This window comes from Notamacropus eugenii, chromosome 6 (genome assembly GCF_028372415.1).
Source record: "Notamacropus eugenii isolate mMacEug1 chromosome 6, mMacEug1.pri_v2, whole genome shotgun sequence".
In the NCBI taxonomy this organism is placed as follows: domain Eukaryota; kingdom Metazoa; phylum Chordata; class Mammalia; order Diprotodontia; family Macropodidae; genus Notamacropus; species Notamacropus eugenii.
Genome location: NC_092877.1, coordinates 353,660,492 through 353,685,217, shown reverse-complemented (window position 1 = coordinate 353,685,217; position 24,726 = coordinate 353,660,492). Strand labels below are relative to the sequence as shown.

The window sequence follows — 24,726 nt, the reverse complement described above, 5'->3', positions numbered from 1 at the left end:
CTATGACCTATCTTTGTCACTATATTACCTGTGGGACCTTGGGCAGATCACTTAATCTCCTTGGCCTCAGTTTCCTCATCTGTATAAAGTGTCCTGAATGTCTTCTGGTTCTAGATCAGCTTAAACATTTTTTTCTATGACATGGACCTCTTTTTTAGTCTGGTGAAGCCTATGGATTCCTCCTCAGAATAATGCTTTTAAATGAACACAGTAAAATACGTAGGATTACAAAGGACATAAATCATATTAAAGTACAAGTATCAAAGTACAAAAAAAAGCCAACGCAAGTTTATGGACCCTTACTTTAGATCAATGTTTAAATGACATAATGTCTTTGAGACAGTAGGAGGCATAGAAAGTATAAGGGATTATCCAGGGAATTTAATTGACTTGCCTAAGGTCACACAGTCAGTCTATGATCCAGTTGAAATCTGAATCCTGATCTTCTGGCCTCATGGCTTTTTCTCATATACCATGTTTTAGTGTCAGTTTGTGAACTCCTGGTTTGTGTCAAGCAGGACAGAGTGGAATAGCCTTTGACCTAGCAATACCACTACCAGGTCTATTGCCAAAGATGATTAGGGAAAAAGCAAAACATTTAATGTGTTCTAACATGTTGACAGCAACTCTCTTTGTGGTGGCAAGGAACTGAAAATTGAGGGAATGCCCATCAATTGGGGAATGACTGAACAAGTTGTGGTATATGAATGTGATGGAATACTACTCTGCTATAAGAAATGATGAGCTGTTTGATTCTAGAAACACATGAAATAAGGAAAGGCAGAATGAGCAGAACAAGAAAACACTGTATACAGTAACAGCAATACTGCTTTAAGAGAGGAAAGGCTCCTTAAGAACATGGCAACATGAAAGCCCCCCATCGGAGGTCCTCATGCTCTCAGCTGGTTACTGGTCTGTGTTTCAGCCCCTGCATTAGGCAGAGGGCTAAGGTGCCCTGAGAATGATGGAGGCTGCCTTTGGGGAAGGATCCTGGCATCTGCTGAAAGGTTTTTCTCCTCTGCCATTTTGTTTGCTCTTTCAGAAATGATGCAGGAAGTAGGAACTATCCAGTAGGTAGCAAACAGGTAGAAAGTTCTAGTGTGTCTAGGGAAGGATGCTGTGTTCCCAGCTGTGGGATCATGGGGGAGGCACAAACTTTTCTGAGCTAATTTCCTCATCTGTAAGATGAGGGGGTTGGAATAGGGAATCTGGGAGGTCCTAAAATCCTGAATAATAACAGTGCTGAGGACAGCTTCCCAACACAGAATACCTGCAGAATGTTTAAAAATGTTTTATATCCACCATCTCTTTTGAGCCTTGAAATGGCCCTGCCAGGGAGATCAGTATGGTCCATATTTTACAGAGGAAACCCAGGCACAGAGCTGCGGACAATGTGCCCAGGGACACACAACTAGTATGTGGCCAGAGACAGGATTGGAACTCAAAGTTCCCTGAACCCTAATGCTTGCATTAGTGGACTTGGATGGTTGTGAGGCAAGTTATTTGTAAGCTTAAAAGGCTAGTCTTTTGAGTCAGAGCATTTGGGCTGAAATTGCTGGGTGACCTTGTACTAGTCATGTAACCTTCTGGGGCTCTGAAAATGAGGGAATTGGATAAGATGATTGCTTAGATCACTTCTAGCTCTACATCGATGAATTTGAATATGCCCATATGTATAAGTAGGCATGCATATCTGCATATATTTTTATAAATGCATATATGTCTATATGTATGTACTCACATGCCTATGCACATATATGCATACCTTTATATTGTATACAGATATGTATTTACATATCCATATGTTCTTACACAATACATATATATTTATACACATATATAGGTATGTATATGTATCTGTATCTCTTGAAGGCGTTGCTGTCCAGACCTTTAATATCACCAGCATAGGGAGCTCCCAGTGTGCTGACTCCCTCCACTGATGCCTGGCCAGTAAAGAGGATAAATGGCTTATCCATGGTCAAGCAACTTATATATATCAGGACTTGAACCCAGGCCTTCCTTACTCCAAGATGAGTCCTCTCACTCATAGAGCATTCTACTTTTTAATATGAACTCCCTTTATCCATAAAGTGCTATATGGGGATAGGGATTTGTGTTGTCATTGGTAATAGGGAACTCATGGGTGAGAAAATTCCTCTTCCAATGCAGGACAGCACCATAATAATAGCTCGAGTAATAACAGAAGCTTGAAGGTTTGCAAGCCCATTACATGCGTTAACTCATTCAGTTCTCACAACAGTCTTTGGAGAGAGATGCTGTTATCACCATTTACAGAGAAGGAAACAGAATCATAGAGACTGAACTCGGGTTATCCTGACTCTAAATCCCGCGCTCTATCCTCTGCATCACTTAGCTGTCTCCTTCTCTTCAACTTCTACCTTTAGAGAGTTGTCTAGAGCAGAGGGTCAAACGTGATCTGCCGGCTGCAGGCCACCCCCACCCCTCCCAAATACACCCAAACCAGACTGAAACATAGTTGGAAAATATCTAACAAAATAAAGATACAATAAAGCATGGATAAAGTTAACACGTGGTTTCCCAAGTCAATATGAGCTCCGCAGGGATCTTTATGTATGAGGTTAGTGGTTGCCCTTTCTCTTTGAGTTTGACCCCACTGTCTTAGAGCACTGGAGCTTAAGTGATTTGCTTAGGGTCATGCAGATAGTCTATGTTGCTGGCAGGATCTGAACCCACATCTTCCTGGCTTTAAGGTGAGAGCCTTCTTTTCATTACAAAGTCTATTCTCCCAAAGTCCCATATAAAGATGAGTTCTTATGGTGTACTGGAGAAAGTGCTGGGTTTAGAGAAGGAAGGAAACAAGTAATTCTTAAGTGTCTGCTATGTGCCAGGCACTGTGCTGAGCACCTCATTTGACCCTCACAACAACCCTGGGAAGTAGGTGCTGTTATTATCCTCATTGCACAGTTGAGGAAACTGAGGCAGACAATGGTTAAATGACTTGCTCAGGGTCACACAGCTTGTGAGTGTCTGAGGCTGGATTTGAACACAGGTCTTCTTGACTCCAGGCCTGGCTCTCTGTTCACTGCACCACCTAGAGCTGCCAAGTCAGGTGAAGGAGTGCAAAGAGTTCAGACAAAGAATCTTCAATAAGGAATGGAAAATCAGAAGAAATGCCTGTGGAAACCTCAAATGAGCAATTGGAACACAATGTGTTCCAAAGAACCAGAGGATTGAGAGCTGGGAGGGACCTGCGATGCCATCTAGCTACCCCACGCCCTTTTGCAGATAAACCGAGATATTATTTGTAACATGTTTTGTAGATCTTAAAATGCTATCTAAACACTAGTTATTTTTGTTGTTGTTTCAGATGAGAAAAATTGGGCCCGGGGAGGGAGAGGGAGAGAGGGAGGGGGAGAGGGAGAGAGGGAGAGAGGGAGAGGGAGAGGGAGAGGGAGAGAGAGAGAGAGAGAGAGAGCGAGAGAGAGGGAGAGAGAGAGAGAGAGCGAGAGAGAGAGAGAGAGAGAGAGAGAGAGAGAGAGAGAGAGAGAGAGAGAGAGAGAGAGAGAGAGAGAGAGAGAGAGAGAGAGAGAGAGAGAGAGAGAGAGAGAGAGAGAGGATTTGTTCAGGACCAGGTTGATTGGCCAGGGTCCCAAGTAGAAAGGAGTCACTAACAGAACTGTGTTTGGACCCTGAGTCCTTCAGTGAAAACAAACCTGCTCATAGTCCTTTCATTCTGATGTGCTGCCCTTTCGTTGTGATGATGTATTGGATGCCAGCCACCGTGCATGTAAAGAACTCCCCAGACACACTCTTCAAGGTTTCCCTTGGAGGTACCTGGGAAGATAGCAGGCTCCCCCTTATTCTAGGTCTTCTAGCAGAGGTTGGATGACCACTTATTGTCATAAAGAGAATTCTTATTCAGGCCCAAGCTGAAGCAGATGCTTCTGAGGTCCCTTCCAATTCCCAAATTCCCACATTTTAGGATTTCCAAATATAGTGTTCTCTGCATCTCACTATTATGGGGATGAGGAGCTCATAGGAATGAACCATCCATATTCTTGCCAGTCATCAATCAGTCAATGTACTGTGCTAAACTTTGGGGACATAAAGACAGAAAAGTAATAACTCCTGCTCTCGGAGGTTTACATTTTATTAGGGTAGATTAGAAAGCCTTTAAGAATAACAGTTTTTTTAAAATTAGGAATTCATAAAATATCACCAAACACAAAAATCTCAATATTCAAAGAACCAAAATGAGATAATAATCTTATAGCAGCAGCAGATTATTCCTTCACTAAGTTATTTTCAGTGTCTCCTTGTTGCTGCTAGGATATATCAGCTTCCCAGCCTGGCATTTAAGGCTCACCCTTTCCAGCCTTGAGACTCTGGAATTCCGTGATTCTATGAAAGCTTGCAACAGCTAGTCCGTAAGCATTAAGTGCTTACTATGTGCCAAGCACATAAGAACTCCATCAGAGTCCAATTTCCTCCTTTGCAAAATGAGAATAATGATACTTGTACTGCCTACCTTCTGGAGTTGGGAGGAAAACATTTTTGCTAACCTTGAAATATTATGTGAATGTGAGCAGTTTTCTGTGGGCAGGTTTCAGGGGCAGCTAAGTGATATGGTAGCTGGATAAATACTAGCTATTACTGTTAGGATTCTTTATTATTTCAGGGGCTGCAAAAAGAATGCTGGTGGGTGAGAGTGGGGAGGAGGAGAGGGGAGAGGAAGAGACACTCACTATTCTCCCAGGGCTTGGGGTCTTCATATTGAAATTCAATACACGTTTAACTAACTTCTCTTCTGTTGGAAACTTGATTCTGGAGTTAAAAAGGAAACCCCACCAGGCATAGTACTCAAAAAGTTAAGCCAAAGACTCATAACTCAGTGGGCCCCAAAGTTCTTGGAAGAAATCCAGGACAAAGATCCAGTTCTAAAAAGTGGTGTGCTTAGGTAAATAATGGTGGCCATCCTTCTTGCCCCACAGGCACAGAGCTTAGCACACATGGGTGGGTTGACCAAGTGAATCAGGCAGCTCTTCCAGCAGGGACTAGGAGGGAGGAGGCCCACCTGACCTTGGGTTGGGTGGGTCCCCCTCTTCCTGGGGAGTCCCTTCCCCACAGGAAACCCTGCTTACCGCAGATAACCACAGGGCTTTTGTTTGGCTTGTGGACTTTTTTTTTTATTGCTTTGGTATTAAATTTCCAAAGCAGGCATGTCCATGACAGTGTAATGGAGAAATGGAGACAGGATGGTAATGAGGTGGTTGGCGCAGTGGGCTCATTGAGTTCCTTTATAAAAAGATCATGTATTGCTGATGAGTTACAATAGCAATTAGGTTTTATTTTTTATTCCACTTAACACTGTGCGGCCCAGGGAGGAATCACTAAAGGTGGGAAAGAAAGATGTTGAACCAGACTGGCTTTCTAGTTGGCATAATGCAAAGTAGGTATACTCAACTCAACATGCCTCAAAAGAACTCATTAGCTTCCCCTGGAAATCCTAATTCCCTGTTTCTGCTGAGGCTACCACAATCTTGCCATTATCTAGTTTTGCAATCTTGGAGTCTTCCTCCATTTTTCTCCCTCTCCTCTTACAACCAAGTCTGGTGAATCTGACTTCCACGATATCACTCCTTGTGCCTTTGGTTCCACCTGTCAGTCTGGCTACTGCATCAGCCTCCACAATGGAAACTCCCTGTTTTCAGTCCGTCCCTTCTCCAAACCATCCTCCACACAGCTGCCAAAATATTCTTAATTTCTTCTTTGTTATTATTAACTGAACAAACATCACCAGACTCGAACATTTCAATACATCGTCAATATGAGAAAGCAGATATGGGAGAGGTCATGTCATTCCTGGCTCAGGAATTTTAAATGGCTCCCATTGCCTCAAGGATAGACTGTCAGCTCCTCAGGTTGGGATTTCCAGTCTTATTTCCCATTGCTTTCATTTACACATTCTATTTTCTTGCCAATGCTTGTTCTCTTGGTGCAAGGGGCCTCCTCACATTCAGCTCTTAAAATACTTAGCTTCCTGCAAGGCTCACCTTCTATAAGAAGCCTTTCCAGAAGCTTGCTTCTCAAATGATCTCATGTTAATTTATTTTTACATGCTGTATTCTCCCCTTTTCCATCTCTCTCCTCTCTTGAAAAATACAAGTTCATTGACAGCAGGGATTATCTTTCATTTGGTCATTGTATTCTTAGCACCCAGCACCAGGGCTGCTGTAGTAGGTGCTTACACTTAATAAATGCTTCTTCAATTAAAAGACATTTCACTGCTTCCCGTCTCAGTTTCCTACCTGTAAACAGGAAATCTTGTCTCTGCTGCCTTATTTCTCTGGGAGATGTGACTTCTATGGGGTTTTAACAAAGCCTTGCAAATGCTTATCAAAAACATGAGAGCAGTTTCATATCAAAAGAGTGGGGTGGTGGGGGTGAGGGTGGTGGTGAGGGTGGTGGTGAGAGTAGTGGTGAGGGTGGTGGTGAGCGTGGTGGTGAGGGTGGGGGTGAGGGTAGTGGTGAAGTGCATCAAACAGTTACTCTACCTCACCCCACTTAACAGCCCCTCTACTTTTTATCAAGTGACAGCACATCTCTTAATCTGAGAGGGGTAAACAAAGTCTGGACACCTCTATTGAATCAATCAAAGGCAATTCAACTAGACATGATAGGAAGTCTGATTGGGATTGGCTAAACCAATGAACTAGCTTAGAACTGAGTATTCACGTGTTTGTCTGCTTAGTGGTGGGAGCCTCTGTCAAGCCCCTGAGAAGGAATTGCTTGGGTGAAAGCAGAAGGCTCCAGCCTTAGTCCCTCAATCTCAGTTTTCTGCCCTGCGGCCCTCCACCCATTCCCACTTTGGCTGGAGGAAGACTTCATGAATGTTGGAATATTTGGATTTGTTCCTTGGTATTCTAGTCTTAGCATTGTCCCTGGCACAGCTATTTGCATCAGGAGGCAAGGACAAATTAGATACACTAAGGAAAAGGTCACTTTAAGACTGTAAAGAGTCGAACAGAAGTACCTAAGGAGAATATATTGAGAATTCCAGCAAAAGAATATCTAAGAGCTTTGAGTTATGACCTTTGCCACATGTGATTAACAGTTGAGCCCACTTTCCTTTTGGATTCTGTAGGTACTGGTGGGAGGGAATGTCATAGATTGCTAGTGGAGAATGTTTTGTACCATTTGCAGTGAATAGATAGTTTGACTCAGAGAGAGGAAGCCTTGAATTTAAATCTGGCCTGAGACACTCACTAATTGTGTGAGCTTGGGTAAGTCACTTAAACTTTGCTTCAGTTTCCTTGTTTGTAAAATGAGGATAATAATAGCTCCTACCTCCCAGAGTTGTTGTATGGATAAAATCGGAAAATATTTGTTTAGTGCTTTGCAAATCTGAAGGCCCTATATAAATGCTAACCTATTATTATTACTATGTCATATTAGTAAGCAGGACTTTCTAAAAGTTAGTTAAGTCTGGCTAAGTAACTGATATCAATTAATAAATATGAGGGAAAACATTGGTGGGGGCTCATGAATTAGAAAGATACCGTTCAACTTCCTCAGCTCTACCTCTGGAATCCTGAGGGGAGACATAGCAGCCTCCTTCTGGGGATCCAACTTGACAGTTCAAGTTAGCCAGTCTGGGCTAATAGCTCCAGAGAATGTCCTAATAAATAGAATTATTATTACTAATGTTATTATATCCCAGCATAGGATCAGAGATATAGAGCTGGAAGGGATGGCTTTTAGGACATATAATCCAACCATCTAATTTAATCATTGTGGAACTGAGGCAGAGAAAGGTTAAATGACTTGACCAAAGTCACCCTGGCTGTAATTAGTAGAGCCTGAATTTAAACTTATACCTTCTAACTCCAAATGCAGCACTCTATCCACTGTGCTGAACTGCCTCACAGAACTTACTTAATCTGGAAGGTTGTATGCTTTGGCTGTGGTGGATGTAGGGCTTATAAAAGTTTCATTGACTGGTAGATATAAAAAATTAATCATGCACAAGGAGGTTTTTGATTGTTAGAACTGCGTAAGACAATTGAACATTGGAAACAGAACAGTTTTCCAGGGAAGCTGGAACCTTTCTCTTTGGAGATCCTTAAATTTAGGTTGGATGGTCTTTAGTCTCTATGGTCAACAGTCTGAATGTCCTTTTTCAGGTTCAAGGGGGATAGATAAAGTGATGCTGAGACTTCTTGCAGCTCTCTATTTCTCTAATTCTCAAGTCTATAATTTTAGCAAAAGCTTCTGGGACTCTGGGAAGAATGGTACTTCTGTGATGTAAGTCACATTTTTATTAGCATTCCACTTCAGTGTTTCCAGGTGGCAATTGCTAGGCAGTGAGAGTGCCATGGTTATGCTGTAGGATGTTTAGCCAGATAAGAGACAGGGCTGCCCAAGAGCTTAAGAGGGTCTAGCACTTAGGGAATTTTAATTTAGCAAAAAGAGTGCTGATTTGAAGACAAAAGATCTGGATTTGAATTGTGACTGTGTCACAACTCAACACGTTTTTTCCCTGTGTTACCTTGAGCCAATGTCTTCATCTATCAAATGAGAGGGTTTGGCAGGATGCTCCCAGAAACGACATTCTGGGATCCTTTGTCTGTGCTTGCAACTCAACTGTTGGCTTTTAACTATGATGTGAATTTTCACTCATCTTTTTCCAGGTTTCTTTTCTCTGAGATTTCAAACTTTTTTTTATCCTTGCAAAACCCACAGTTTTACAAAATCTCCTATTTCTTTCCATCCCTCTTATTTCTCAAGAAATATTTGCTAGCTCCAAAACCTGTTGCTAGCTATGCTAGCTCTTTACCCTTTTATTTTAATTCTCCATCCCTGCTAGCATATTATGAATGAACTACCCCAAAGCATTCTATTGTTTTCAATTGGTTCACATCCACTGGTAGAAGTGACACCTATGTTCTGTCTCAGATTGGGAAGATCACACATTGCTTTCTTCTTCCCACCTCACTTATGGCCACATATCTGTTCTGGGCTCACTCTCTAGACCAGGTCCCAAACCTGACCTGGCTCTCTGCTCTCCTCTTGCTGTGATTCCGCCTTCCATCCATTGTTTCCCCCTGAGTAAAAAGTCAGCTTTTCAGATGCCATCTGGTGCAGAGAGCCCTACTGTAGTTACTCATCTCCCCTAGATGCCTCTCTTTAGTTAGTCTTGTTTGTGGCATTTTCCACAGCCATGCATCTTTTCTCTTTGGACTAATTTAATGCCCTTTCACAGGAAATGTCCTTGACTCTTTGAAGGCCTCTGTTACCACTTGGAAACACAGTGATAGCAGGGGACTGCCAAGAGGTGCTAGGAAACTTGGTGACACAGTGGCTAGAGCCCAGACCTGGAGTCAGAAAACCTGAATTCAAACCTGACTTCAGATACTTAGTGGCTATGTGACCTTGGGCCAGTCACTTAACCTCTGCCTCAGTTTCCTCAATTGTAAGATGGGGATGATTATAGCACCTACCTCCTAGAGTTGTGTGAGGATTAAGTGATATAATATTTGTAAAGTGCTTTACCAACCTTAAAGTAATATATAGGTGCTAGCTATTATTATTAGGTGAAAAATTCCAAGAAATTTGGGAATATATGTATGAGCTGAGGTAAAGTGTTCAGGATCTGAGGAATTTGCACAATGACCAAAATAATTGAAAGGTTTCAGAATATTGACCAATTATGACCAAGAAGATTGATGGTAAGACGTGCCTCTTTTCTCTCGGCAGAGAGATGGTCGATCTTTGGTTCAGGATGAGTCATACATTGCTGACAATGGTCAATGTGGGTTGGTTTCTTTTGTTTAATTTTATTTTGTAACAAGAAAGTGCTCTGTGGAGGTGGGTAAGGATCCTTGCAGAGTGCCAGTTATACATTAAAAAAAGCTTCAATAAAACAAAAAAGGAAAACTGGCAATAGCTGAAGCTAAGGCAAAAGAATGAGGCAGGCAGTATTAGCCCAAATGCAGACACTTCAAACAATGGCAGCACTTAACACGTGGTAGATGCTTTAGAAATGTTTGTTGACTAAATATTCAAGAACCTCCGAGAAATATTCAAGAGGTAGATGCTTTAGAAATGTTTGTTAACTAAATATTCAAGAACCTCCGAGAAATATTCAAGAAACTGATCGCAAAGGACTCCCTTTTGGATGAGCCCAACCTAACTTTGGGCTCCCTTCCCCGAGTGCTTATTCAACCCTTGATCTGCCAGTTCTGCTCCTTTGCAGCACTTTCGACCTTGTTACTGTTCAGTTGTGCTTTACTCTTTGCAACCCAATGGACCATAACACACTAATACTGTCTATGTGGTATTTTTTGCAAAGATAATTGGAATTAGCGTGCCATTTCCTTTTCCGGTAGAGTAAGGCAAACAGAGGTTAAATGACCTGCCCAGGGTCACATAACTAGTAAATGCCCGAGACTGGATTTGAACTCAAGTCTTCCTGACTCCAAGCCCAATGCTCTATCCACTGAGCTATCTTGCTGCTCTCAAACTAGTGACCTGGATTTCTAGATCTTGGATATGCTTCCTTTATCTGACCTATGCCCCTTAACATCTGTTGTTCATCAAGGTTTTTGGACTAATAGCTGTTACATTCTCCTGCTTCCTGGTCAAAAGCTTTTCACCAGGAGTGTTGCTTGTTCCACTCATGGTCAAACCAGGGGAAACAATAAAGTCTTTCTCTGCCTTTCTCACCACTACTACTTCGTAGCTTAGCTGGGTCTTTATTGCTGCTTGGCAATCTCCTCTTTTATTTACTCTTATGATTTTTCTATTTTATTTTCTACAGGTGATTTCCAAGCCTTTTCCACTCAGTCTCATCTTCAGCTGCCACCCTCCTTATCCACCCTGTTCCTCTTACTTGCAGCATATAATTTAGCCTTCTATGTCTCCTCCCTTCCCTTCCCTTCCCTTCCCTTCCCTTCCCTTCCCTTCCCTTCCCTTCCCTTCCCTTCCCTTCCCTTCCCTTCCCTTCCGTTCCCTTCCTTTCCCTTCGCTGTTCTGTATTCCCAGCCTTCTATTTCATTGAGATGATTGAGGCCCTTCCTACTTTTGTAAGAAATTTCTCAATATTATCCCACATTCTTACTTCCTGCCCTCTGGTGACAGAGGAAGGGATACCCTGAATTTTCACAAGGTTAATCCTTCAAATGGCACCACCGATACCTCTCTTTTCCTCTCTTCTCCTTCCTAACCATTGGTCTAGCAGTCAACCCGTCTTCCTTATGCATTTTCAATTTCTCCTCCATCAACTTCTTTCTATTCTGCTACATAAATGTTTAGATTTTCCCAATCCTAAAAAACTAATCTTTGACCCTTCTATCTGTTCCAGGTATTTAACTATTATCTTTTTACTTTTCCTCAATGTAAACTTTTAGGAGAAGTTGCCAACATCTGATGTTTCCACTTTCTTACTACTCCCTTCAACTTCTTGTATAATCTAGTTTCTGCCCTTTCCAGTCTAGGGAAACTATCTCCTCAAAATTCATCACGTCATTTGGCTCTCCTCCTATCTCACTAATTGCACATTGCCCTTCACTTGTACCTTATCTTCTTCCTGATGACTTCATGTGGATTTTCCCCAAGGGTCTGTCCTTGGCTTTCTTTTTTATTCCTTTAACGTCAACTTCTACCTCCATACAGATTAGTCCAAATAGTATCTCTGATCTTGATGGCATTTATGAACTTTGGATCTTCATCTCCTACTGCCTACAAGACAGGTCCCACCTGGATGTCCCATCAGGTTGTGCATTCTTATTTTCTTGCTTCTCTTTCTGACTTCACCATTTCACCATTTTCCCCAGTGTCCTACGTGTATACATTTGGTTTCCTTTCCCCTTATTTCTCAAATTTATTCAGTTACTGGGTCATGTCATTTTCATCTTCTTAGTAGCTTGGTGTCCACAGAGATACCCTCTCCCCTATCTATACCATGGATAGTATCTCTGCCTCCACCATGGATAGGGCGCTAGCCTTGAAGTCACAAAGACCTGAGTTCAATCCTACCCTTGACACATATTGATCATTTGACTGCTCTAGACTTTAGGGCAGTTAGGTGGCACAGTGGATAGAATGCCAGCCCTGAAGTCAGGAGGACCCAAGTTCAAATATGGCCTCAGACACTTACTAGCTGTGTGACGTTGGGCAAGCTGCTTAACCCTGTTTGCTTCAGTTCCTCATCTGTAAAATGAGCTTGAGAAGGAAATGACAAACCACTCCAGTATCTCTGCCAAGAAAATCCCAAATAGGGTCATGAAGAATTGGACATCACTGAAAAATGACTCAGTAACATTGAGAACAATACTCGATGCTGATCGGACCACATCTAGGTATGTTCTTCACTTTTAGATGTCACATTTTAAGAAGGCCATCGATGAACTGATGCATTTCCAGAGAAAGATAGTCAGGAAGGTGAAGGAACTTTAAGTCATGCCATATGAGGGGCTAATAAAGGAAATATAGCTGGTGAGTCTGAGAGGAGAAGCGAATGGGAGGATTATTCTCAAATATATAAAGGGTTATTCATGGAATGACACTTAAACTTGACTTGTGTGGCATGTGACACAGAATAGATTGGTGGATAGAGCAGTAAAAACTTGGGATCAAAAAGACTGGGTTCAAATGCCATCTCAAACACTGTGTGATCCTGGGCAGATCTTTTATTCACTCTCAATCTAAGTTTCTTCATCTGTAACAGGAAGGGGTTGGACTACATTGATTCTGAGGTCACTTTTAGTTCTAAGTATATGATCCTATAACGGATGGAAATTATAGGGAAATATATATTAGCTCATTAGAAGGAAGAGATTTTCATTAAGAAGAGATATCTGAAAATAGAAATGAGTTGCCTAGGATAGTGAACTCCTCGTCACTGGAAATGTCCCAGATGAAGCTGCATGGCCAACTGCTGGGCATGTGGAAGGGGGGGATTTCTGTACTGGTGGGGGATTGGCCTAGAATACCCTCAAGGTCCTTTCTAGTTTCTATGATTCTAGTATATGAATTTGTGACTTCTGTTATGCTTGGTGAGGGTGGGATGGGAAATGGTTTTTATTGCCACTCACTGGCTGTGGTTGTGGGCAGAAGGAGTGGATAAAAGCTGCAGAGGGACCAAGCCATCTGAATTCCACAGCCCCAATATCTCTTGTGCCTGTTCTCTACTTACATAGTCTACTCTAGTTCACCCCTCATCACCTCACCACTACTGCAATTACTCAGTGTCTCTGTATTCAGGCTCTCCCCTCTCTAACCAATCCACCTCATAGCCACCAAACTGAAATTCCTCAAGTGCTGGTCTGACTATATTACTTCCCTCTTCAAGAAACTTCTGTAACTCCCTATTGCCCTTAGGATAAAACACAACTCTTCTGCCTGGCACTTAAAGCTCTTTCCAGTTTCCCTCTGGATTACCTGTCTAGGTTGGGTTCCCATTACTTCTACCTTATGCACTTTCTATTAGAGCAAACTAGCTTCTAGGTATTCTATATACAACATGCCATCTCCATCCTTTATGTCTTTGCCTATGCTATGCCCCACACCTGGAATGCCCTTCCTCTTCACCACCTCATAGAATCCCTAGTTTTCTTTCAAGCCTAGTTCAGATGCCACCTTGAATTGTACCTCCAGTGCCTGGCACACTGCATGGAACATAGTAAAATCTTAATAAGTACTTGTTGATTTTTCTCGACCTGTTATTGGAGGTCTTTCCAGTTTCCCTCATGTACTAGTGCTCCCTGACTTTTAATATTACATTTTTTTTGACTCTTGATGCATATATTTTGCATATATCCATCTGTGTATAAGTTATATGACTGACTATAATCACGGGCTGATTATAATCACTTTGAAAGCAGGGACTGCTTTCTTTTGGTCTCCCTATCACTAGCTCCAGGTAGAGCAGTTTACCGCTAGTAATACAATACAGTACAATAAATACTATTGAATTGAACTGAACTCAGCATTTCCTTATCTTCTTTACTGACCCTTCTTGCCTCCCTGCAAGGGAAGAAGCTGGGGAGCACAGCTAGCTGCCCTTCCTGTGTCCCATGCTTCTAACCCTAGCGAGGGTTTAACATGACAACAAACTATATATCTCTAGTACCTAAAGGTTTACAAATACTTTTTCCCCCACCACTCACATTTTCTCCATTTTACAGATAAGTCAGTCAGGGCCAAGAGAGGCATGTTCACATGACTGATGAGGGGTAGGCTGATTTGGAGCACTTAGGTTGAAATCCCAGCTTGTCTTTGGTGGCTGTGTGACTTTGCCTTTCCTTCTGGCTCTCACTTTCCTCATGTCCATAGTGAAGGCACTAGACTAGATGAGCTTTAGGGTAACTCCTAGCTTTGAATCCTATTAAAATTAGAATTAAAAATGGAACCTGGGACTTTTCAGTTGTGTCTGATTCTTTGTGACCCCATTTGGGGTTTTCTTGGCAGAGATACTGGAGGGGTTTGCCATTTCCTTCTCCAGCTAATTTTACAAATGAGGAAACTGAGACCAGCAAGGTTAAGTAACTTGCCCAGGGTCTCACAGCTAGTTAGTGTGTGAGACCAGGTTTGAACTAAAGTCTTCCTGACTTCAAGTCCATCACACTATTCAGTGCCCCTTAGACTATGTTAGATCAGGTCCAGGGTTCTTCCTATTACCCTGCATTGCTTCCATGAAAGGGTGGTTAACATATTAGGAGATGAAGCATTTCAGTTCTGTTCTATTCTAAAGGGCACTTGCATTTTAATGGGGGAATTCCAGACATCTCTGGCTCAAATGACATGATGATCCTGGGGTTGAGCAAATATTCACTTTGTTATTCCTTCACATATTAAATACAGCAATTTTTATATCAAGAACGGGGAAAAGGCTTAGAATATCAATTCCTCAGATCGCAAGGTGATACCAGAGACTTGGATGAGCAAGTAGTCACTGTTATATGTGTCAAAAATATAATTTAAAAAATATTAAGAACTGGCAAGAATCAGGTGCTTGGGATGACAGGAAAGATATAATTTTGATAAAGCATTTCAGGGAATGGCTGACCCATGGACTCTAAAGATGCCACAGGAAAGACAATTGTGCTCTCTCTTCCCTGACGATGTTTTCACGCTCGCTGAATATCTCCCAGCTGAAGCCCATATGAACAATACTACACTTTCTTTTACACAAATGTATTACCAGTGAGTGAAACAAAAATATTCTTTGGCTGGGGCTCCCTTTGTGGGGCTTAATGAACATTTGATATTTGTATCCCTTTTCTCCACTCTGGGAGAAAAAGAAACAAAAGCTGGGTGATTCTGTAGGGACATTGGCTACATTATACTGCACGAGTTTTGTTGTTTGTGAAGGTCAATATTTTTAGCAAAACATTCTTGCAAAAAAAATAGTCTAATGAATCCTTACTTATCAAAAGTGAGAGAAGAAAAATGTACATTGAAAGAAGTTGATCAAGCAGTGACAACATGGATACTAACGTAGAAATCATCACCTTCCAAAAAAGCTGAAATTTTGTGAGAAATTCCATTTGGAAAGAGTTCTACTGGACTTCCAAAGAGGATTGTGATTCAGGGGAAGTCAACTAGATCTTGAGTGCTGGATGCAAGTTGCATCTTTGATTTTACTACTTATAACCTTTATGGCTTTGGGCAAGTCTCTACCTGTCTGGTTTTCAGCTTTTCCATCTGAAAAATAAGGGAGTGAGCTAGATGATTTTCAAAGGATCCTTTCAGCTCTGAAGCCTGTGATCCTAAAGTTTACAAGCCAAGCCAACCCAATCCAACCCAACCCAACCCAATCCAATCCAATTCAATCCAACATGCACTTAGGTGTCTGCTACGTGTCAAACACTGTGTTAGATTCAAAGTAGAAAAAACCCAAGGATAGTCGCTGCCCTTGAGGAACTTATATTTTAATGAGAGAGAGGATGTAACATGTCATCAGATAAACACATATATAGATGCAAACCGAGGAGGAAGAAAGCACTAATAACCAGGAGATTCAGGAAAAGTTTCCCATATGAGGTGGCATATGGACTAAGTCGAGAAGGAGACTAAAAATTCTAAGAGGTGTAGGTGAGGAGGGAGTGTATTCTAGGCCTGAGCAAAGGCATGGAAGTGGGGTATGGATGGAGTGCTGGGTTCAGTGAACAGCAAGTAGACCACTTTTTTTGAAATGTAGTATGTGAAGAGTCAATAATGTGTAATGAGCTTAGAAATATAGGATAGAATCAAACTATGGTTTTAAAAGTTAATAGAGGAATTTTTTTTTAAGCACCATGGACTTTGTCAGTCTGGGGAAGCTTGTGGTCCTTTTCTTAGAATAATATTTTTAAATGCATAAAATAAAGGAAACCAATTATATTGAAATATAGTCATCCAAACATTTGAAAAATTCCAAATTTACAGACCCCAGATAGATTTCAATCTATCCATGGTTAAAAACCCCCAGGTTAAGAGTTTTTCATAGAGGCATGAGGGAGGTACCAAAGCTGTCAGACACACTTCAGTAGTATTATTTTGGCAGCTTTGTGGAGGATAGATTTGAAAAGGAAAAGGTTAGAAGCCAGGAGTTCAGGCCCAAAGATTTAGATCTTGGCCTTTTATTCTCTGCTACCTAGTTAGTTTTCTCAAGCCTACCTGGGGGTGGGAGTGTGGTGGCTGTCACACATAGTAAACCAAGAACAGAGAGGTCATTTATTCAACTGCTTATCTTTTAGTCATGCATTTTTCCCAGATGAAGCCTCCCTACTCCTTTTTGCAGCCAGCAAGAATTGTGTCAGCAAAGACCCAAGGGGGAAGTGTGGGTTGGACATGATAGCTTCTGAGATCCCTTCCAACTGTGACATTCTGCTCTTCTGGGATTTTGTGATCACCCAGCAGTCTAAGAGACTAGGAGCCCAATGACTAAGGAGATCTAGAAGGAAGCCCCCCCATCTACTGATCTGTGGCAAGATGGGGGCAGCTGGTAGCCAGGCTCCATTATTTTGTTTCTCTATGACTGAAAGTTCTGGGGCATTAAATTCAGCAAGGGAACCCTCCCAGTACTGGACAACCTGAACCTGTCCCTTAGACATTTGGGGAATGTGAGCAGTTTTTAGGGGGTAGCTTTTAGTTTGTACCACAGGAAAGGCTAGAAATTAATAAAATAACAATAATGATAGCTAGTGTTTATACAGGGCTTTAAGATGTTCCTTTATCTGTTATCTCATTTGATCCTCTCAGCAACTCTGTAAGGTAAGTGCTATTTTAACCCCTATTTTACGTATGAGGGAACCAAGACACAATCAAGATTAAGTGACTGGCCCAGGGTTACACAGCTAGCGTCTAGCACTCTATTTTGCCCCCACATACCTCAGGCAGCTTGCCTCTGCCCTAGATTCTCAAAGGGCAATCTTTGCTGAAATGGCTCTGTATTAAAAAGCTATTTGGCAGGTAGAGTCTTTGTCCATGGCGTAGTGGAAAGAACACCATTGGAGGAGCTACTTCCCAGCTATGTGACCACTGGTGATGAACCACTTAACCTCGGAGGCCCGGCCAACTCAGACTCTCTAAGTGACAGATAAGGTGGGTACCACTGCATCTCACACTGATCGTAAACCCAGAGGTTTTGCAGGGGATGATAAATGCATTCCAGGAAAGATAGTCCTTTCTGATTCCAGCAAGAGAGAAATATTATTATATAATGATTAGTGAATAGCAACAAAAATAAACAATAAAACAAACAGAAATAATAAAAAATAAAATAAAAATATTGTAGATCTAATGCTGGATAACATAAAAATGTCCATTAGGGGGCAGCATGGTGCAGAAGAAAATCCTGTCCTGGAAATGGGAAAATCTTAACTTTGGTCTCTTCCTGGCTGTGTGAACTTGGACAAATCACTTCATCTCTCTGACCTCATTTTCCTCATCTGCAATAGGAGAGGGTTGGACTAGAGGGTGACTGAGGTTCTTTCTACCTCTAACATTCTGTAATTCTGACTGTATATTACTACCAAAGGGGACCATTCATTTTATACACAAGAAGAAAACAAAATAATCCATCATTGTACCACTTCAGTCACTTCCCTTAAAACAGGGATGTTCCACTGGCCAACTGTTTTTTAAGCCAGATGAAGGCAGCATGCAGAAGGGAGAGAGTTTGTTTTATTTTTTATTTTTAAAAGAATTGTCTTGGGGTGGTGATGACTTCTCGAGAGTCTGGTGGCTGTGGAAGGGAATGAGATTGCTGTTACAGTCTTGGTAGTGGAAGGTTTTGTGAGACTTGAGGACATAAGGACAATAAAATGTTTGAGTCTGAAATGGCCATGTAGACTACACTGAATTAGAATCATTTCTACAGTATCTTCCCCTAAATGGTCTTTCAGCCTTTTCTTGGAGACCTTCAGTGATGGGGAACTCACTACTGCTCTGGACTACTCAAAGGTTTTCTTTATGATTCAAGAACTCCAGAAGTGAAATTCTTTGGGCAGTAGTGAAATCTCCATCACTGGAAGGGTCCAGTAAAAGGTTGAAAGGCCCTTTATTGAAAGATGGTCTTTCTTTTTGTTTGTAGATGTATCCCAATACCTTGCACAGTGACTGGCACATAGTAGGTGTTTAGTAAACATTTCTTAAAGAAACCAGGTTCTGAGAAGGGAAATGAGGTGTTGAAAAGGTGGAACAAAATGGTAGCAGGTAGAGGACTACATCGGCAGGAGAAGGTGCTGAAAGTCTAAGAAATGGCGCAATGAATGCTCCCACTCATATTGCCTTCCATTCCCTGGCATCTCCTGCCCCCTTCTCTTTCCCTATCTGAACTCTACTCATCCTTTAAGGCTCAGCTCAGATTCTAACTCCTCCTTAGAGGAGGAAAAGTCTTCGTTAGTTTGAAAAATCTCCATATCCTCAGGACCCACAGGCTGCTTATAGCTCATAGTGTCACCTACCGTTCGATTTTCGCTTGATCTCTTTTGCCTCTTTCACTGTTTGGAGAACTTCTGATGAGGAAATCACCACTACTAATCCAGATCAACAACTGCTCTGCAACTGAGTCTTAGAGAGCTTGCAGGGGGCATCGAGTGTTTAAATGTGTGTGGGTCAGACAGCAAGAAGGCTTCAGAGGTAGGGCTTGAACCCAGGGTTTTTTGTCTCTAAAACCAATGCCAGCTCTCTAGCTACTGTACAGATTTCAGGGCTGAAAGAGATATTAGGGATTGTCTAATCCAGGGTGCTTAGCTTGGGGTCTATGAACTTGAGTGGGGAAAAAAATTACATCTTTATTTCAATATAATCAGGTTTCTTGGTAATCCTATGTATTTTAATTTAAGCACTAAGAAACACTACTGGGAGTACAGGTTCTTAAAGTTCACCAGATTGCAAAAGGCATATGGATAAGTGGTGTGATGGATGGAGTATTAGATTTGGAGTCAGAAAGACCCGAATTCAAATCCTGCCTTAGTCATCTAGCTTTGTCACCCTGTGTAAGTCACTTATTTCTCAGCCTTAGTTTTCCCCATCTGCAAAATGGAGATGATAATGACACCTACCTCATCATAGGGTTGGGGTGAGGATCAAATAAATGAACATACGTAAAATGCTGTGTGAATGCTAGCTATCATTATTCGTTGTTACTAAAGGGATCTAAGGCACGAAAAAGGAGTAAAGCCCCTTGCTCTATTCTGATCCCTTCGCTTTATGATGAGAAAACTAAAAATAGGGAGGAGAGAATGGCTTTTCTGGGGTCAAGTATTGTGTGGTAGAGACAGGGTTCAAACTCACATCTCTCAATGACTAATCAAGTGATCTTTCTACTCTTATACTGTATTTCTGAAGCATCACTTTACAGATCACAGGAGCTCAATGGATATTTGTTGAATTGATTGTTTGCCATTATCCTTCCGAGTCAAGGTCATTAGAAGGAACAGGCTGTTAATCTAAATGAGAAAGGGCCAATTTGTTTCATTAATGTAGAAGCGCAGGGTCCACAGAGCTTAGCCTGACCTCTTTCACACTGGAACTGGCCCATTTCCACTAGAAGAATGTTGACTCAACCCTACAAAATTGTCCTAGAAGAATGTAGCATGCTTGAAGAAAAAGGCTTACCCACAAAGCACCAGACAGCAAACCGGATCCAGGTGATGGTGGAGAGTTTTAGCATGAGATAGATATTTACTAGCATGGCGAAGGCGGGCACAAACGGGAGGCATGGGGCCATGTAGGGCAACTTCTTAGGATTCTCTGGCTGTTGTAGGATCACAAACACCAGGGCAGCAATGAGCAGGACCATGAGGACGACCAGGAGAATGGCCCACCAGCTCTGCTCTGAGATGTAATCAGAGCCGAAGATGATGAAGGAACAGAAGATGAACATGAGAATAAAGAGAAGGAGCACACAGACAGTCACTGTGTGGCCAGTTGCTGCCGTAGGCCGGTCCATTTTGCCTGGAAGGCCAAGACGAATCCTCATGGTATAGTAGCGAGGTCCAATCAACTTCTTTAGTTTGATCAGATAAATGTTCTCTGACTCATCAGCCTCTATGCCAGACGTCATATCCACGGTGCCATAGTTAGGGTGGTTGACATTGTAGGCAGACTTGTCCGACTTCCCAATGAGCATCTCATTGTCTCCCAAAGATGGTAAATTCTTGGCCCCACATGTATTTGTAGCTGGACCTGAAAACTCTTCCCCTTCACTCATGGGAGAGCAAGCTTCCTTCTCACATTCAGCCAGAACCCCTTCCTTATTCTTGGTGTGCTCCTGAGACAAGAACTTAACAAAGCCATCAATGTCACTCTCTGGCTGGTAGCGGAGGAGCAGGACGCAGACTGATACCAAGGTGTAGGCAAGCAGAGTGCCAATGGACATCATTTCAATCAGGTCCCTCAGGCTGACCAAGAGAGACAGAAGAGCCGCCAGGAAGCCAGATACGATGCAGGCCACCACTGGTGTCTCTGTGTAAGAGCTGACATGGGCCAGGAATCTACAGGAGATAGAAGCAGGACTTAATAATGATACGGAAGGCCACCTCATTTGATTCTCCCAACAACCTTGTGAGCTAGGGGCTATTGTTACCCTCATTTTGCAGATGAGGGAACTGAGGCAGGCAGAGGTTCAGTGGTTTGAGTGTGAGGTAGAATCAAGACTGACAGCAAGGGCTGTTGATTTGGATCATGATGAACCCAAGGCAAAGTTTCTCCCACTCACTGACAAATTAAGTATAGTTCTAGAAAAACCCACTTCTGCTTGTGCTCCAGGATTTGGCTCTTGAAAAAGTCACTCTAGTAAGATATAACCCACCTGGGATTATTCTGGAATGTGACCAGCCTCTTAATTACTTGATTATCTGATGTGACAGGTTGATTGAATCTGAAGAGTATGTCAATGACTCAAAAGTCTGTGTGTTTGTGTGTGTGTGTGTGTGTGCGTGTGTGTGTGGTGGGGTGGGGAAGATGTGGTGACTTTAACAAATCACAGATTGTCACTGTGATACCTGCTTTGGAAGGAATTGGGGGGATATTGTTCTAGATGCTCCGGAATCCTCCTGGGTTCTCTAAGGTTACTTCCTCCTTTCCTTTGCCATTCTGGGCATTCTGATGACTTTGGAGGGCACTTTGATCATAGGAAGGAAGATAGGAAGTAGTCTCCCTACTTTCCTCTCCTTCCCCTTGATTGGTGATGGAGGCAGGGGACCTGCCCCTCTTCTTGTAAACCCTTTTAAATACTTTTGCTTTCCTAGTGCATCTGTTCAAAGCAGCACTGAAGAGTGAACAGTGACTGAGGGACTGACATGTAGCCACCTCCAGACACTGGGAACGGGGTGGTCATGGTAAAGTAGTCCATTTCCAGGGGCATGGCACTAACCTGAAGAGAAGGCCATCACCAGCCATGGCGTAAATGACCCTGGGCATTGGGAAGAGAGACCCCAGCAAGCTGACGGTGAGGCCGGCGACGGAGCCGATGGCCACAATGAATTTGGCAGCGTAGAATCCATGGGCCACAAACATTTCCATGAGGGGGGACTCAGTGTCAATGGCATAGTAGGGCACCATCAGAGTCAAGATCACGCTCACCTGTTCAAGAAGAGAGAGAGGGCACATGCTGGATTATAAGTGCGGAGCAGCACAGATTAGAACAGCAGAGAATCATTTTGCAGGGCTTTAGGAGGCCACCAGACAGAGAGAGCCATTCAGACCTCAAGGAAGGATAGATCATTTGCCATGTAATTAAATCCCTTATTAGTTGCTTGAGTGACTTTGGTTTTTAACTACCTCAAAATATCTATCTCACATTATGTAGTTTTATGTATTAAAGTGATGTGATGATGTCTACTAGACATTAGGATCCATAGGGACAGGAATTCAATCTTATTTCCTGTGTTTCTCCCAACTCTAGTTAGCATCATGCTTTGTGAATAGCAGGGTTTATGTTTAACGTGGACACCAGTTGCAGCTGAGCAACGCTAGAACCAGTGGGTTTGGTGGGGTGTCCCCAGAGATCGTTCCATGCCTTTGCTGTTTCTCTAACTTCCTCACCCCCAGATGCTTAGGGGTAGAGTCTTCCCAAGCCCATTGATGGGATTTTAGGGTGGGTAGAACTAGGAGTTTAACTGAATGGATTTTCCTTTAAGACCAAATATGAGCTGGGAGACTCAATGATTCCCACCTCTGCTCATCTTGGGCTGCCAGCTGGAAGTTGACCTTATCTTTAGAAACTTACGCAAAAAACCCCCAAATAATTAAAAACCCTCCAGTATCTGGGAACAGAGCTCCTTTCCATGCAGAGATCTCACTTTCTGCTATGAAAACTGACCAAGCTAGGAGAAAGGGTGAAGTAATATGAGTGATAATTTTTATTTTGAAACTATGATTCCATTAGTGGGAGAATCTCCTGGGGTGGAGCCTCTCTCCACTGATGCAGGCTGATGGCTTTGTAACCAGTAGTCTTGGAGAGCTGCCTGGGGAACTGAGGAATTGACCTGTTCTGGGTCAAACAGCTTGTATGTGTACACAACAGGACTTGAAATCGAGTCTTCCAATATCTTCTTTCAGCCTTTCTATCCACTATGCCTTATTTCGCTCATGAAAAAACCAACTTTTGGGGAAGAAGCCCAGGTGAAAAATGCCTCCACATACTAAAAGTTTTGAGTTGAATGGAATTAAACATATTGATCAGTGAAGTAGCATGACATAGTAGAAGGCTCTCCGTCTAAATCCCATCTGTACCACTTACTAACTGCATGACTTTAGCCAAGTAACTTCATCTATCTGTGCCTCAGTTTCCTGATCTGTAAAATTAGGTGCATAGAATTGAATTGTTTTCCTTTAACTCTAAATCCATGCACCCATGAACCAAACAACCAACATTTTCAAGCCTAATTTGTACTCTCCCCAAATCTTCTAGCCAATGTTTTTTCCCTCTTCTATAACCAGTTGGTTATTCCTTGGGGGGTGATTGTTAAAGATAAGTTTTCATGAAGAAAGAGGTACCACCTTTTATGGCATCACAGGAGGAATGGGAAGTTTGGCCAGTCACTCTAGGCTGTGATTTACAAACAGAAGTCTAAAGATGTTATTATGTTAATTAATGGGGTCTGGAAATGGTACTGCCTCTCTTGGTCCAAGGTGATTAGTATGATGAGATGGCCTATTAGCCAGTCAGAGATTCTCTGTTATGACTTGATGAGAGCATGCTTGGCACTGAAGACACATGTCTCTGGTCTGTGCACTAGGCAGGTGCAGAGAATGCCAAGTCTTAAAAATATTAGCACATTCCTAGTTATAGACATTCCTATCTTTTTGCCCATGACATCTGCATATGGACCTTAGGAGACAACGATGGGAGCCTCACACATCTGGGGAAGAGGCTCAGGGGATTAATTAGCATTGATGCTAAATGAGGAAGGGACCAGATGGAGTATATCAGGCAAATGGGATGTGAGTATCTGTAGACAGGTTCAAGGACAAAGCCATAACGAGGTTGGAGTGACAAGGGCTTTTTTCAGGGTACTGATAGAGCGTTTTCAAGCCTTTAGAAGCATTGATACACCAGAACTTTTCTCCTCCTTAGCAAAGATAAATTTGTTAAAACAGGAAGCTACAAGATGGTGGGTCACTGTGAGCTCCTCCCCCAGATCATCCTGTTCCTTCCTTCCCTGGAGGGCAGCTCCTAAGAAGCAGCCTCATGGTATCTCAGGAGTCTCCCTTTCATTCCTGCTTAATAGAAGGCATAGTTTATGTTGCTTGTCCTGGGTAAAGTTGATGGTGTTCACCAGGGGTTCAAAAATTCCTAGGTATAGCTCTGTTCTACAGAAGGGAGAGGCTGGTGCTCCTGCTAGATTCTCCAGAGGGCATGCTGATTTACCTTCTCTTCTGTTGGCAGCTCCATCTGATTATATTGCACTGGCAGGCTCCAAAGACAGAAGCTTATTGACTGAGCCTGCACAGGGGCTGAACAATGCCTGAGCATTGCACACCCGATACTGCCAGTCTATGATGTATGCTGCCTTGGACAGCATCCTAAACCTGAAATACTTTCCAGGGTCACTCTGGTCCGGAGATCAGAAGTGAAACTGTGAACAGGGGAGTGGGGCATGAGGTGTGTGTGTGTGTGTGTGTGTGTGTGTGTGTGTGTGTGTGTGTGTGTATCTAATAGGGTCTTCAGCTTATCTACTTATTCTAGAGAGAAATACTCCAATTTAAATTGAATGGTGGGATTTTGAAGGAGAGACAGATGATTTTTCT

At 42.4% G+C, this 24,726-nt stretch overlaps 1 protein-coding gene across 1 annotated transcript in view; it reads right to left on the bottom strand.

Annotated features, from left to right (window-relative positions):
- The window catches only part of SLC7A14 (solute carrier family 7 member 14), a 75,868-nt gene that overhangs the window by 3,279 nt on the left and 47,863 nt on the right, over positions 1-24,726 (bottom strand). Inside the window, exons 5-6 of the mRNA XM_072618483.1 lie at positions 21,848-22,056; positions 20,089-20,966 (exon numbers count right to left, since the gene is read on the bottom strand). Of these exons, the coding sequence (XP_072474584.1) occupies positions 20,089-20,966; positions 21,848-22,056 (1,087 nt within the window). The remainder of the gene's footprint in view (positions 1-20,088; positions 20,967-21,847; positions 22,057-24,726) is intronic.